The sequence below is a fragment of the Rhineura floridana genome, chromosome 4 (assembly GCF_030035675.1).
Source record: "Rhineura floridana isolate rRhiFlo1 chromosome 4, rRhiFlo1.hap2, whole genome shotgun sequence".
Taxonomy (NCBI): domain Eukaryota; kingdom Metazoa; phylum Chordata; class Lepidosauria; order Squamata; family Rhineuridae; genus Rhineura; species Rhineura floridana.
This window is the reverse complement of record NC_084483.1, coordinates 44,680,956-44,697,881: the sequence shown is the minus strand read 5'-3', so window position 1 is coordinate 44,697,881 and position 16,926 is coordinate 44,680,956. Positions and strand designations below refer to the sequence as shown.

Below are 16,926 nucleotides of genomic sequence, written 5' to 3'. Positions count from 1 at the left end.
ACTTGCCAAAAGTCCCTAGGCTGTTCCCAGGAGCTAGAGTCTTGCACTCAAGTTTGCAGCTCATGGGGAGAACCTCTGCACATATTGCAGGCTGCCTATTGAGGAGTAGACATGCCCTCAACCCACTGAGAGCCTTCAGGAGGAAAACTGCAAGGTACAAGGTGAATGTGTGCAGCCCCAGTCTCCACACTCACAGAATCATTGCCACATGTTTGACCATGCCAGAAGAGGGCTTATGTGAAAGCAGTATCAAATAGCCACCTCATGCGGTTGTTTTCTGTGAAGCAAGTCTAAGCAGTTTCCTGAGGGAAGAACTGAACTTATTTAAAGGACATTCTATATAAAAAAAAGTGTGACCAGAAAAAAACCTATCTGAGGGAATGATTTTTTCTAAGCATCATACTAGAGAGCAAGTAGAGGTTTGTGGGGCCTGGGCTATAGGCAGGGATGGGTGAATATGTCAATTTTGATTTATTCCAGTTTCTCATTTTTCCCCATCTTCAGTTCTCTACATTTCTACATCAGTTTGCAATATATATATATATATATATATATATATATATATATATATATATATATATAAAAGTCCTCCTGAAAATTCATCAGCATTTTAGTGTGAACTTCTAGCACACATATTTTTGTGTGCTATTTTGCCAAATATATATATTTCTGCAAAGCAATTTCCCCTGTAATGCAATTTTATACATTATTTTCACTAATATATGCATTTTTTCTGTACATTTTACCCCAGTATATGTATTTTTGTACGCATATCTTGGCTGGAGATCTGCATTGCAAAATGTGGAGAAGTGCTAACTTCTGCGTTTCACTCTGCATATTGTTTCAGAAAGTTCTGATTAGGAAAGTGCACCTTTAAACTGCAAACCAAATTGAATTTCTCCCCCATCCCTATCTATAGGAGAAGGGGTGGATGAACAGCGTGACTTTAAAAAGAGGAGAAAACATGCTTCAGAACCTCTGACAGCTTCCATTCCAGAGTTGCTGCAGTTAAAGGAAATACTTCCCCCTGGTCTGGAAGAAAGATTAACCATTCATGACCAATACAGGGAAAAATTGAGCTTTACCTTTCCCTGATACATCAAGAGATGAGACATCTTGACCTCTGTCATCTGACAGTGTAGTCTTATATTCGCCCTGGTTCTTTTTAGACAGCTAGAAATGAAGTACAACAGTTATTGTGCGACTTATATTAATGAAGCCCCACTGACCTGTGCAGCATGGATAAGCGGGGCATAGTTGCGAGGAGGGAGCGATGCTGCCGCGGCCATCTTCGTTAAGGGCAACGTCGTGTGTCGCAGCGTTATGTGTGCGTGACGTGCGGCAGGGAGGGGAGGGGCCATGGGCCTATTTAAGGCCAGGCCGCCCCTCCTACCTCCTCTTTCAGCGAGCGACGAGAGGACGATGAGGGACATAGCAGAGAAAGCTGCAGGACAGTTGGCGTTGGTTGGGCCTATTAGGCCTAATTTGTTACCCCCAGAGGGGGTTTTGGGAGCCCCAACAGCTGTGGGTGGTAGCGTTGCGGCGTGGCTGCGACTGGGGCAGGCCTCGTAAAGGGGCCTGACCAGTGGGCCTCATAGTGGGGCCTAGCAGCGGCACGTCCGATATCCCCCCCCACCTAGCAGTTGCGGAGGGGTTGATTCAGGCTTTTTATTGAGCAGCGCGACGTTAGTGCTGCTGCTGGTTAAAAGAAAGACACAGGAAGTTTAAAAATAAAAGACTATACTGGATATACAAACAAAATTAAATATAGTCATGCTAATACACTGGTTAAAGACAGACTCATGCACATAATGGGAAATTAAAAATAAATCAGAATAAAAGGGACAAACAAAAGAAATTGTATCTAATCCTTCTAGTTTAAGTTCCCTCTGAGCGCTCTCCCCCCAACAGGTTCAGCTTAGCACCCCCTGATGATATACACAGGTTGGTTCTTTATTATATTATTACAGGGTGGATGCATGATGTGATGGCAGAGCCCTTTTGTGAGGCTTATGACTTCTTGCTAGGCCCAGGCATAGGTACAACTTCTTGCTAGGCCCAGGCATGTATGAGGTTTGAAGTACTTAATTATATGATTATTATACTACATACTAGTATATTGGTGGGGCCTAGTGAGCCTTTTTAGCCTTTGGGCCTTTCATAGTTATATGATAATAAGGGTGGAGATAACAGTTTGCTAGAAAATGTCTAAATCGCTGTATCTTAAGTGAACGATCCTTTTGCATTCCAAGTGTTAATTTCAGGCTATTTGTTCACTCTGAGACAGAAGAGGCATTTACCTGAATTTAGTTAGGAATGGAAAGTTTAGCAGATGGTAATCATATTGATTGGGGAATAGGAACAAAGAGGAAAGCCCGGTTTGCCTAATAGAGATCCCTCATATTACAGGATCTTAGACTCTTATTGACATAGGGCTGCCTTTTAAGGTCCAGGCAGACTCTTCCCTCCTTTACTGAGGATTGTGACACCAACAACGAAACATCATTACCTGAAATTACGTTTTAGTTAGGACTTCTGATATCATTACCTGGAATTACATATAGCGTGCAACTGTTGCATTGGCTCATCTATTTAGATATGTGTTGGAAAACCTGCTATAGTGCAGCCACATATTGGTGACAGCAACACATCCTCAGCATCTGCTGCTCTTGGATTTATGATATCATTTACTAGAAAGGGATATAGGATGTTAATTTTGCATTTTGGACATCTATTATGATAGGTGTTTGGAAGCCTACAAGGGGGAGGCCGCTGCAGTCGGCCAAATATGGGTGGCAGCGCCATATCTCCAGTATCTGTGCTTTGGGGAACTGGGTTAGCTGCACTAAAATGGTGGCTGGGAAAGTGTGCTTACTCATAAATTATTTCCTTTCTTTATGTGAAACAGTGAAATATGAGGCCAGTGGCCCTCACAGCAGTGAGGAGAAGCACCCAGCAGTAGCTGCTCAAGGAAAGCGTTCCTCCCTGTTAAGCTCGAGGTACTGGGACCTTGCTTGCAGACTGCCCAGTTCCTGGGGAGGTTTGTTTTGTTATGGGGTTTTCTTTCAGTTTCTGGATCCCATATTGTAGTCTCAGGGCTTGCCTTAAGGGCCTGCACTCTTAAATTTGTCTTGGGCATAGACGCAATGGCAATCAGTAATGGCTTCCTACCAGTTAGTTAATGCACTGCCTATGGGAAAGTATGACATCTAATCTGTTTTTTCATCTACTGTGGGGATACAAGGGGATTTATAGCTGCTGGGTTTTTGCCTTTTCAGTCAATTCTATGAGGTAGAGCATTACATATAGGCTGCTCTATTCTCGCACGGAGCGCTTCAGCTCCTTCCTTGAAGGGGCTGTCGGGACAAGAGGGTAAAAAATTTGGATGCATGTTAACACCTGATGTCACAGATTATGGAATGGCTATGTAACTGGTTCATCTTAATGGCTGTGTCAATGGACCATCCTGCCCGGTGTTAACCTTCCTGGGCATACCACCTAATTCACCACCAATCATACTCATGTGGTCAGTCAGTAAGGGCTTCATGCCAGTTAGGCCAAGAAAGTGTTTCTTGTCTGCCCTCCAGGTATTAGAGGTCTTTTCCGGTGGTTTATGAGGTCATAGCAGGGCTTTCACAGCCTTACTACAGGTTCAGGTTTGTGGCTGTATAATAATTTAATGCTTGTTGTGATCAAATATTGATCAAGAAATTAGAGCCAAACTGCAGGTTACATTTTATATTCTGGCCCAAATCATTTGGTCTAGTTTTCCCACACTCCTGGGGAAGAACTAACTAACTTGCTGTAGAATTACATGACATAGCTCAGGGCTAGAGCCTCTGAACTGCAGGCTGAAGGTCCATAGCATCTCTAGGTAGGGCTGGGATGTAGAACTGGAAGTCCGTGGATGCATTGGGGTTTTTGTGCTGGCTGCAGGCTTGGCCTTATAGGCAGTGAGGCTTGGGAACTCTCCCGTCCATTTTAGTGGGATAACATGGTCATGGGACAGGCCTGTGACTTCCTTCTATTTTGGAACGGTAGGGTTATGGCCCTTGTCTGTTCCTTTGTTCTCTAGTGCCCAGATTTTAATGTTTTCTTTTGGGGCATGGTAAGGTAGAGTATTGACACTGTTTTATTGAGGTGCTGTCATGGACTCAGGTGGAGCGGTTCAGCTGTGCTGTGCAACCGCACATTGGGAGATTGGGGAGCAGAGTCAAAGATGGCCATAAGCCGGTCTGTCGCCCCAGCATGCTCAACAGCTATCAGAATGCAGGAAGGGGTTTTCCCAGGACTTCTGGGCCGGCAAGGGCTATGTGCCGGAGTGGCCTATTCAGTGAGTCACCTGCTGGGATTGCCTAGTGAATGGCTGGAGACTGGGCCTCTCAGTCCAAGCACTTCGAGGTAAAGGCTGATGATTTCCCCACTTATTCCAGGGACTTTAGAGTCTGCCGTATGTTAGCTGGGTAGGCTAGAGAACACCCTGCCACTCTCGATCCCCGTTGCCCTTTCTCACGGGACATTTTATTGAGTATGGTGGGCCAGTGAAAAACAGTATGCTCCTCAAGCTATGAAGCCAGACTATTCCAGGCAGCAGCCCTTATGCTGGTTTTTGGAGCGTTTAGGATAGGTGAGGTGGTGGCCAGATCCAAGGGAGATTTGTCTCGACGGGCCCTCCAGCAATCAGATGTCTCCATGGAAGGGAGTTGTACCTGTATAACATTGATGGACCGGCAATGTTGCTGGACAGGGATGGAGCAGCTGCGCACCCTATCCTGGGCTTACAGTTAGGCCTCAGTCAATGGGCTGCAGTGTGGTGGCTTGGCTGGCGAGGAATACTTTGGGACGGGCTCCTACCCACTTTGTTCCAGCTTGGTTCAGTGCGGACATCTCCGCATGTGGTGGTCATTCCCCGAGTTGGGAATGACCTCAGTATTTGAGGCAAGGCCCTCAGGTGGCGGGCATGTGCAGACATGCAGTTCGGGATGCAACAATGGCCTCGGTTACCTAAGGGAATGTTCCTCAGTTTGGCAGGCATGTGCAGACATGCAGTTGGCGAGGCAACGGAAGGGCATGGCCCTCAGTTTGGCAGGCATGTGCGGACATGCAGTTCCGGAGGCAACGGAAGGGCATGGCCCTCAGTTTGGCAGGCATGTGCGGACATGCAGTTCCAGAGGCAACGGAAGGGCATGGACCTCAGTTTGGCAGGCATGTGCGGACATGCAGTTCAGGAGGCAACGGAAGGGCATGGCCCTCAGTTTGGCAGGCATGTGCAGACATGCAGTTCAGGAGGCAACAATGGCCTCGGTTACTAAAGGGCATGGCCCTCAGTTGCAACGAAAGGGCATGGCCCTCAGTTTGGCAGGCATGCATGGCATGCAGTTAATAAGGCAACGTCAGCCTTGGGTACGTCTGCTTTGGTCAGACATACTCCCGCGAAGGGTTTGGCGTGGTGTTTGGAGCCCGATAGGGATGGACCAAGTGCGAAAGAAGGTCAACCGGCAAATTCGGTTGGCTATTCTGGGGCATGGGGGGTTGGCTATTTCACACCCTGCATTCAGCACTGGATGGGTGAACTGTACAGGGCCGATGGCGTTCACCTGTCTGACGCAGGTAATGTCTTTTGGCAGACCTGCAGAGGTGTCTGCGAGAGGTGCTTCTCGGCAGTGGGTAAAAGGGGACTAAATAGAGATTTGTCCCCTTTTTGTGGTGGGAAGGTGTGGAAAGGGAAATAGGTAAGGACAGCTCGGTGGCCCCCTTAGGCACCTTTGGAGGTGATTGGCGGTTCCAGAGGCCTGTCTGTCAGAGCTTTGCAGCTTGAGGGCAGGATATGGGCTGCTTTTGGGGCCAACTTAACTCATCCACCCGAGGGTTGTGCGGCCCCGGGGGTGGTGACCTAAGAAGGCCCCCCTACTCACCTACTGGGTGTGGCTGGCGGAAGGGGTAAGCAGATGGGGCTTGCCGTTGTCCCAAGCAGGGGCTGGTCGCCCGTGAGCTGTATGGCAAGATGCTTGCTTATAGATAGTTCCGCACCTAGGTTTCCCTCTGCAGGTCACTTTAAAAGGTGTTTTTGTATAGTTTAATAAAGTGGCCCTTGTTCAACCCAAGCTGATGTGTCCTCGTCTTATTTCGCCCCTTCACTCGCAAATGACAGTCAGTTACATCTTTGCTACATTTTTGAGTTAGAGGTAGCAACGTAGGGCATTTAACAAGACCTGTACCCACCTATAAGGGGGTTAAACAGGGTTATATATTGGCCCCTCTTCTGTTTAACCTCTATATTAATTCTCTTGTGGACAGTTTACAGCAGGTTTGTACTTATTTGCCTAGAATAGCGGAAAGGCCTGTATCAATCCTTATGTATGCGGATGATATAGCCTTGATATCACGTTCTTGTATTGGCTTGAGACGTCTATTAATAGCACTTACAAACTACTGTAATACTGAGTCCCTATTAATGAATCATGATAAGACGAAAGTCTTGGTGTTTACTAATAAAAGATCTAAACATCTATGGAGGATAAACAATTACCCAATTGAACAAGTGGAATCCTTTAGATACTTAGGACTGATATTTCATAGAAAGGGCTCTTGGGGTCCCCAAGTAAAAGCAGCTGTGAGTAACGCCCAAAGAACTATGAAGGCGCTCCTTTCCTTCTACTATAATAGAGGAGGGCAATATCTTCCGGCAGCCATACAAGTCTTTGCGTCAAAGATCATTCCACAGCTATTGTATGGGGCTCAGACTAGCACTTACGAGAACTACTCTCCTTTGGAAATAATTCAAAATAGCTTTCTTCGATCTGTACTGGCTGTGCCCCGTTGCGTCCCCAGTTATATCCTTCATTTAGAAGTCGGACTCCCTACTATAGAAGCTCGGGTCTGGACTTGCAGAATTAAGGCATGGCTGAAATTGATTTTTGCGCCTGTGGGTCTGGCTCCATATGTCCTAATGGATGCCTTTCAATCTAAGTGGAAGAAGATGATTGATACTAAAAAAAATTTTTGATATCAGTAAGAAAATCTACATTGAACTTTGCTTGAACAGAAATGACATGAGAGGAAGCTGAGGTGAGAGCCTGGTTAATGAGGTAATTATCGCATGCATACGGTTACATGTGCCACTTAAGATTAATTAAGCTACCTACCAAGCTTTTTGGTTCTGAGGACATTGTTTTCAATCCAGCTTAAACTACAACTAGCTTTGTAAGGTTCAATGAACTATTCATTTTGACAGAGAGAGAGACAAAACAAGTTAAATACTAAGGTAAAATATATAAGTTTTTGCTTATATTGATGTGGGAGATGATTCAAGAGACCGTCATAGCAGAATACGTTTATGTAGTGATGTCAACCCTTAAGACATAAGACTGAACCATATGCACAGTTACTTGGGAGTAAGTCTCACTGAAGTGAATGAGACTTGCAGCACATTCCTATGTATGTCACTCAGAAGTAACTCCCACTGTGTTTAGTGGGCCTTACTCCCAGGTACATATATTGTGAATGGGTTTGCAGCATTACTTCTGATTAAATATTGGGCATGATGTGAAATTTAAACCCTTCTTAAGTCCCACTGATCTCAGCACAAGAGAGCTGGGTACATGCTTCACTTTTCCATTGAAATGGATAGGATTTACACTTTGCTTTGGCCAGGCCACCCTTCCTGCACCTGGTGCCCTTCAGATGTTGGATTGCAACTCCCATAATCCCTGGCCATAAGTCATGGTGGCTGGGCTGATAAGTACAAAACATCTGGAGGGCACCAGGATGGGGACAGCTGCTCTAGATCATGTCTGAAGTTAGGAGCGGGCTGAGAGTCTAAATTCTCCTTATTATAAGCAGTAGTGGCAGTTTCTTTTTTTAAAAAAATCTTTTTCTTAAGAAAAGGCATGCTCTAAAATTAACAGCAACTAGTCAAAAGATCAAATGTCTCAAGTGAGGTAATTAAAACATAGAAGTGCCATGTGGGAATTACAACATATTATAATAGACTCACAGCACATAGGATATATGCATATATTGAGCAAAAATAGAATCAGAAAGGTTAGGGCATAACAGGAGGGCTGCTCAGTTGTGCAAAGGATCTCATTCCATTCTGTTACAGGCATCTTTTATAAAGCTGAAATAAAAAGTCAAACTGGAGGTGGGGGGAGCTTCCATGCAGCCAATAGGATAAGTTCAATAAGAAATTGTGAAATAGAAGTAAATATTCAATCCCTCTTGATATGAATTGCACTTTGAAGGAATTGGGTTTTTTGTTTCGTTTGAAGACTACTAAGGAACACAGTAGAAAAGCTAAGGCTAAAGACAGTGCATGACTCTTTTGGAGAGCTGAAAGTGCCTCAAAGGACATAGTGCCACTCTTTTGCCTCTGTTAAACAGGTTCTCAGAGTTTTGTATCCTTTCAAAGAGCTGCCACTGGTCTGACTCAGGGCTGGCTTCAGGTGGCAGATGCTGGGGGTCAGGGAGGAGCAGTGAGGTGTTGGAGGACAGATCTGTGTATGCCACACAGCCTCTGCTGCACTCCCTAAACTACCCTGCTGCCCTGAGGTGTGGTGGACACTCTCCTGTCACAGGTGTTGAAATAAGATTTAATTACCACTCTGATTGGCTGGTGTACATGGAATGGGGGGGGAGATCTTGTCCTTCAACTTAGGCAGCAAAATGTCTAGGACCACCCCTGTGTTTGACCAAAGGTGACAGTGAGACAAAATAAATGTGTATGCACATACTAGTTCTAGGGGAAGTGATGCCTCTCTGAAACCACTTTCAACTGTCTTTTTAAAAAGCCATTGCATCTCTTAAACCTAACTGTGGCTAGCAGTCAAATGTACAATAGTGCTCAAAGGCCAATTTAGACAAATCCGCTCTTTGTAAGTTCCAAAAAAAATATTGTTTGTTCATTGTTTGGCAAATGGCTGCTGTTTTATTGACTGGTTTTTTCTGGTCAAGTTTTATAGTGGGGCAGCCCGCTTGTGCAATAGAAATCTGCTTCTAGTTTTTCTTATCCCCCTTCAGCAGATACCCACACACTCCCCAAATCTGTACCAGAGGATCTCCTAACCCTCCTGTGCAGATTACGTGGAGGGCTGTTGTAGGAGAAGCCTTGTTGTGCAAGCAGATGCCTGCTTGTGCTACACTGGATCTCACCCATTTAATTGCTTTTTGTGTATATTGTATTGTTGGTAGCTGTCTTGGGCATATTCTTGTGGAAAAGCAAGATATAAACAAAGTAAATATACAGAATGTTCATTCTTTACGTCCTGAGCTAAGAGTTTGTTTACTTTAGTATCTCATCCAGGCTAATAGAATATTAGATGTATATATGTCTGTTTTCATTTCATCCCACCAAGCCCAAGAATTCAAGGAGGGTTTCAAAAGGTTAAGACCAAGCAAAATCAGAATCCATAAAAAAAAACTCCAAAATGTAACAGACAGGAAAGCCAATGCAAACTCACAACATTTTAGAAATAATAATCTGCACAAACAAAGTTTAATACCCCCTCCACTAACAGGAAACTCAAATATGGTTTCTTGGTATTGGAGCATCAGCAAAAACCACACAAGAATAGGGGTTCTAAGTTTATGGAACAGACAAGCACAGCAAGTACAAGCCTGTATCATCTTAAATTTCTCAATAAGACATTAGAAAGGAAGAGTCTATTAAGTGTGTCACTCAGGCATCATTGCACCATACCTTTGGAATAGTCAGACAGCACACTCCTGTCTGCAGATCAGGTGCCTCTTTAACATCAAGTCCAGCTCCATCTTTGTACCACTTGAAAAAGGTCTCCTTCTTGGTATTTGCCACCTGAACACAACACAAAAGTCAATGAAGGATAGCATCTTGCTAACAAGGTGTCTTGATGGTTTGTTTGCCTTACCAGTTACAGCATATTTTGAAGCAGGGGCGTCACTAGGGCGGTGCGCCAGGTGCGGGCCGCAACGGGTGACACCACCAGATGGGGGTGACACCCAGAGCCACCCCCCCAGGCACCGCCTAGGCACCGAGAGTCTTCACGTAGCGCGCCGGCTGCCTTCCTCGGCTGTTAGAAGGTGGAAGTGGCGGCAGACAACGAGGCGGCGGCGTGCTCCGGGGCTCTGTTGTTCAGCCGCGCGTGCGCTCCGTTGCACAGATGATCGCTCAGAGTCTGAGAGAAGGCGCTGCGGGCCGCACTGGGTGACGCCAACCCTAGTGACGCCACTGTTTTGAAGGACCACCAGCTCTCATATGAGTCTGCCCAAACTTTAACATTTTTGAAGGCCAAACGTTTACATTTTTGAAGGCCCTGTCCACTTATTGAGATGCAACATGGAGCAAGCCTTCATCAGTCTGACCACTTACTTTTGAAATGCCCTATGTATTTCAATTCATCGGACATTCACCCTTACAGCTTTCATGTGAAAGATGAAGACCTTTATTTTCTCTAGCATTTACTGGATTTTGTTTTAATCATTATTTTGAATTGTTGTTAGATGCCTCAAAAGTCACTTCATTTGGAAGATGCACAGAAATATTTCAATAATTATAGAAGTATTTCACAATGTTGAACATAGTTTCTACTGGAAATGATCAGTAGTAAAACATTCTGCATTTGAGGTGATTTAAGACTACAAATCTAATCATTATTGTTTGGAAATGTTACTTTGAAATCAATGGGATTGAATGCCATTTCACATTAACATTTGTGGAAAAAATGGAACATTCCAGTCACTCACACAGTAGGCCAGAGATCATAGGATGCTGCCTTACACTGAGTCAGTTGTCCGTCTATTAATCCATCTCCATATGTACACTGACTCCAGAGTTTCAGATCAATCTTTCCCACCCCTAGCTAGAGATGTCAGGAACTAAACCTGGGACCCTTTTGTATATAAAGTATTTGCTCTGCCATTGAGCCAAGCCCTTCCTCTAAAGTTAAAACAGGAACTTAGGAAAATGCCTTATACCAAGTCATACCATTGGTCCATCTAACTCAGTCTACTCTAGGGATGGAATCTTCTTCTTTTTTTACGTTTCATTTTTAAGTGTGGCCTCCTAGTGGTCATTAACAGTCCAATTCCTTTCCCCCCCCCAATATCTTTTCATTTTTCTGATCTCCTCTGGGTTTTGTTTTGTTTTTTTGCTTTGCAGAGAATTGTCAATATTATAATCACTATTTATTCAGGAGTCTCCACTGGTATTGATCTTTATTCTGAACTCTGTAATTATTGCCTGTTTACATACCTTTTCAAGTGCACTGCAGAGCAAATTAAGGCAGATAATCAAGGCAGTGTCTTCCCCCCTGCTGTTTACAATTAACACTCCATTCCCCCCCTACTGCTTACAATCAACACCTCATTCCCTCCTGCTGCTTTCTGTCTTTCTGATGTCAATACTTCATTGACATCAGTGAAAAGGAATACACATTTGAAGAGCTCACATAGAAAGCAGATTGATAATATCACTCACACTATTAGTGATTTCAAAGCAATTTAAAAAAAAAAAAAGAATCAGAAAAAAATGAATCAGCAACCAGGCTCAGAGAGCTGCTACTTCAAAATTCTCTCTGCAAAGATAGAAAATATCAGAAATAACAATTAATCCAGTGGCAAATCCGATTACTGCAGAAATGGAGCCCATCACTAGTCTACAGCAGAGGAAGCCAAGGTGGTCCACTCCTGACAGTGTTGGACTCTAGTTCCCATTAGTTCCTACCAACATGGCCAGTCATCAGGGTGATGGGAGCTGTAGTCCAGCTACAACTGGAGACATTGACTACCCCTGGTCTATCTTGATTGGCAGTGGCTCTTCAGAATTTCAGACAGAAGACTTTGCCAGCCCTATCTGGAGATGCTGGGGTTTGAATTTGGGTTTTTTTGCATGGAAAGTATATGCTTTACCATTGAGCTACAGCCCTTCTGCTTTTTTTAAGGTTTCTTCTGGACTGCAACTTCCCACAATGTTTTCTGTGACTCCGAAGTAAAACAGGATTCATCACAATTATAGAGCACTTTCTCAGGTCTGTTTCAAAGGTGCCTATGGCAGCTGCTATCTGAAATTGTTTCAGCTGGATCATAAAATAATTCAATTTTGCAATTCTGCCAAAAGTTTCACTCGTGGGGACAAATGATAGTCCAAGATCTGGACTGTAGGTCTCCTCGTAAAGAGTGCAGCACCCCACATTAGGCATGAACTGCTTGAAGGCAGTCCTTCTGAAGCACAAGTGGAAATTCAACTCAGAAGAATGGCAAGGGGAAAATACTATGTTGTTTTATGCTTGAAACATAGCTGCATATTGGCTGACATGAAATATTGCTGGATGAGTGAATTTAAACGGTAACTTGAAAGAAGCAATTTTAGCAAGAGTTTTTGAGAAGAACAGAAGATGATTACTTTTCAGAGACACTGTTCCATGCTGCTAAATAGGTCTGTCCATCATGGAGCCACTGTTTGTTCTGTGGCTGTGGTTTTTGTCACACTCGCATAACAAGGATCACAGCAATACCAAAACTAAAAGCAGATATAGCAAAATAGTTTCCTGGCCCATAACATTTTTAGAAATGTGCCTCTGGAATGTCTGGAAGAAATGCACATAGAAGCAAAATATTCTGCATGTGAAGCTTAAAAAGGCAAACAGTGGAATATAATCCACTTGTGAAACTGAAGAGATACCCCAAAGCAATTTGTGGCAGAGCATCGTGTCGTACTGGTCAAAGAAAAGAAGTCCAGAATCACAGTGGGCACATCCAAGCTCTTGGGCACTCAGATACTATAAGTTATATAAATATATGAGGGTCCATAATATGGTTTGGCACAGAACCCTTATCTTGTCGTCCAGCAGGTGACCACCATTATTTTGGTGTTGTACCATCATTGTAAGTTTGGGGATTTGAACAGGAGAGAGTAAATGAGGCCACTATGAGTGTAAATGCTCTCTGATAGTGCCATGGTAGACACATCCTTTTGTTAGGAAAACTGTCAGCCATGCGTTTCCCTGGGAACTAACTGTTAGGCATCTTCTAAAGGGGACAAAGGCAGACCTCCCACTATGCAGCTAAAGATTATGTAATCTAGGTGTCTATGTAAAGAAAGAATAGACTACAGTTTGAACTGGAGAAGGAACAGTAATTAAGAGAGAAATGGATAGCTGAGTTTGGGCTCTGTAAGCTAACATTTGATAGTGCTGGCTCTCTTGCAACACTTTGGCTGCTGCTGGAGTGTTTAAACTGTGCCTCCACCTATATTCAACTATATATCTGTAAATAAACACAAACACTACAAAAACACCATAAACCTTCAGTGACCTCCTTCCCAAGGAAACCAAATATAGGTAAGCATTGCGGAGCTGCAATTTTTCACAGGTTGGAGAAGTGAGGTATGTATAACAGCATGTTTCTGGGAGCAAGTACTGCTAAAAGGAGGAAAAAAATTACAACAAAACAAAAAACAGGTGGGGAGTGGGGTACTCCGTGCCCTGTTACTGGGGAAAAGTAGAGCCACAGGCATTGTATACCATTAGTTCAAAAGACACAAAGGAAGTAGCCTGAACCTTTTCTCATAAATTATCATCAAAAGCTGTTTGTGAATGGTCTGGCTGTCAATGAGGAACTCAGCTTGGCTAGTATTTGGGTACCCCCCACCCCTGCCCTAACAGTTAGTTCCCAGGGAAATGCATGGCTGACAGTTTTCCTAACAAAAGGATTTGTCTACCATGGCACACTGCCCAGCACACTGACTCCAGAAAATCCCTATATTGCCTTTAAGGGGGATATCAAGTAGGGGCTTGAGACACCAAGGGCAAAGTTGTAGCTCGGATTTACTGACGTCAATTTAGATTGATCATTGAGGGACTCTCACTGGCTATTCATAATAGTGTGAGACCTCCAGAATGCAAATTCTCTTTCTGCCTGGCCTCCAGCCTAATCAGACCACCTTGGGCACATCCTGATTTGACCTACTTGGTGTCCCAAGGGGGAGGGACTTTCCATGCCTAGGCACTGTCACTACCAGTGGCTGCATTAGCACATGTTAGCATGACTTCAGTTATGCATAGAACTCTCTATCAGATATTTGAACACGGTAGTGTATTTGCACACACCATCTGTGGCAGAAAATTTGGATCCCATTGGTATGAACACTTGGATTTTCTTTAAGTACTCTAGAACATTCTTCCCCTTTATTCTAGACAAACTCCTCCTATTGGGCAGCCAAACTTGTAAAACTTCTCTTCCCTAAACCTCATTGTTCATTCTTCATGAGCTCTGTGCTAGCTGAGATTATGCAAACTCTGGTAAAGCAGTTCTCCTGCCTCCTCTTCCCTTTCGTCTTTGCTATTTTTATGCTCAATTTTTGGTCACATCCATATCACACATTTAAAGCACATGGCTCCCCCCAAAGAATCCTGGGAACTGCAATTTGTTAAGAGTGCCAGGTAGGACTCTACCTAAGGAAGCCTGGTGCTGTATAAAGTTCCATGGGCCTAGTTCCCGATCAAAGTCTGCCCAACAAACCCTGGTGGCTTGGCCCCTAAGACAATCTACAAGCATCTCTTCCTGAAGGAGAAGTACCTGCAGGGCCATAGCTCTATGGCAGAGCATCTGCTGTGCATGTAGAAGGTCCCAAGTGTAATCCCTGGCATCTTCAACCAGGGTTAGGCATGTCCCCTGCCTGAAGCCCTGGACAGCCGCTGCCAGTCAGTTTAGGTGCTACTGAGCTAGATGGACCAATGGTCCGGTTTGGCAGATCATTTACGGTATGTTTATTTATTTATTTTATAAAACAGATTTCTATGTTGCTAAGTAATATTTGTGCTCTTATTTTCTCTTTGCTACTCTGCTTCTGTCTTTTTGCCTGTCTGATTTCCTTCAGCAAGTTAGGCACGGTGTTCCTCACCAGTGCTGTTTTATATTCTAACTTTCCTCTCTAACCCAGTGAAGCTACACTCATGCCCATCTGGTGTCTACCACCTTCCACTCACCACATTTGGCAGCAGAATCCTCTTACCTCTACCACCCCTTAGATTTAATGCCATGGCAGCTGGTCCAATTTGGCTTGATCCAGCAGCCACTTCTTACATTCTTAGGAAACCTACATATTACTCTCCTGTTATAATTTTTTAAATTATTTTATTCTGAGATTTAGCCTCTTGTTTGGTTGCTTATTCCCTCAATAAGTGTAATGCAATAAGTGTAATGATGCCCTGGGCTCCCACTGGGAGGAAGGACGGGATATAAATCAAATAATATAAATGTGATTTGCTCCATTGTGCACCATGACCCTGAGCTGAAAGCTCAATATGTGTTCCTCCTGCATGCTGGCAGTTCCTCAAAATGCGTAGGTGAGGACATGCAGCAACATAATAATGAACATTTTTACAAAAATCTTATTTGAAAAATGTTTGCTTTATGTATTGGTGTTCTTGACTATAAAAGTCAAAGGGACATAACTCAGTGGTAGGAAGCTTAAGAATATATCCAGTTAATTTCCCAGAAACTCTAGTTTAAAAAGAATCACAGTCCTTGTGGCTGGGGAGGACACTTGCCTTAAGCCAATAGTTATTTGATAAGCTTTAAAATAAAGTAATATATGACATGATCTTGTGCATGCTTACTCTCAAACAAGTTTCAGTGAATGCCATTGGGCTTACTCAACAGTAAGTAGACAAAAAAACTGCTACCTTAAATAAGTTTGTCTAAGTACAAACAGAATGATTTTTTTAATTTGTTATTTCTACAAAAAGAATGAAAATGCAAAATGTTTCAGAAACATAGAACTTAATTTGTCAAAAAAAACTATTTGAAAATATAGCTAACACAACCCCATTCAAGATCCCTGCTCACTGTAACTGCTTACATTTATGCCTATTTAGAACGGGCACATTTTTATTAAAAGGTAACAAAATATGATTGTTCACCTTACAGAGCAGCTGCACTTCACAGTTTTCTGTAACGTTCCAATGCAAATACTCCAGAAAATGAGGACCTTGAAGGAGGAGGAGGAAGAGGAGAGATAGACATGTTATTTACGGACCTTCTGTCCCTATAGAGAATGAACAAACATGGAGAGAAACATAAAACTGGAACTAAATCACAATTCAAGTCATTATCTCTGGAAAGCCTTTCCTCTTTTGGTCAATGGATCTAGTCATGTAAGGAAAGAGATATGCTCACATCCAAGGAGCACAGCTAAATGCCCCAGGTGCACACATGAACAAGAATGTGCCATAACTCTCTGCTGCTTGTACACAGGGTAGTAAACATGTTTTTACCACCATACAGTGTGTGTGTGTGTGTGTGTAAATGTATCTTAGGGAAGCTATACACATTTGTTGTGTTCATCACATGACCAGTCCACCATCAAATGGCAACTTTCATATCTCATTCTGTCAAGCGCAATGCTTTTTAACAGAGTCAGCTGGCACATTCAGTGGAAAATCATTAAATGCTGAACAATGAAGGGTTACAAAATTAAGTAATGTGCATTCACAGGTGATAATAGCTACTCCCTACAAGTGATGGCACCAAATTTCAGAACGAAGTGAGGGAGCTTAGGATATGAATGTGCATATACTCCCCTCCCTCCCTGAGCATATTCTGAATTGGGCCCAAGCCCCCTCTGAACTTCAATCTGGTGCCATCCCTCCCTCTCATTCACTGCTACAGCTATCTTCCTCACTTTTCCATCTGACAGGCAGCACCAACACAGAGACTTTGCTGTGAGATCTCCCTTGTGTCAGAGAACCTGAAGCAGCAGCATGCCAAGTACCCTGGCTTCTGATTTCCTGAGAACTACATGTTCCAGCATTTGTGATGCATGAGACATTATTGCAAGGATGCAGAACAGAATCCTGGGTGCCAGAAACCCTGGGCAAAGTAGTTTCCCATGATGCTGAGATTCTTACTAGGAATAGCAAGAACCATGGCAATAACATTTCCCAGGGTTCC

General features: G+C 43.6%; 1 protein-coding gene across 1 annotated transcript in view; it reads right to left on the bottom strand.

The window, feature by feature from the left end:
- Positions 1–16,926, bottom strand: part of MYOM2 (myomesin 2) — a 132,684-nt gene that overhangs the window by 18,166 nt on the left and 97,592 nt on the right. Inside the window, exons 29-31 of the mRNA XM_061622899.1 lie at positions 15,897–15,964; positions 9,698–9,811; positions 1,086–1,173 (exon numbers count right to left, since the gene is read on the bottom strand). Coding sequence (XP_061478883.1) covers positions 1,086–1,173; positions 9,698–9,811; positions 15,897–15,964 — 270 coding nt within the window. The remainder of the gene's footprint in view (positions 1–1,085; positions 1,174–9,697; positions 9,812–15,896; positions 15,965–16,926) is intronic.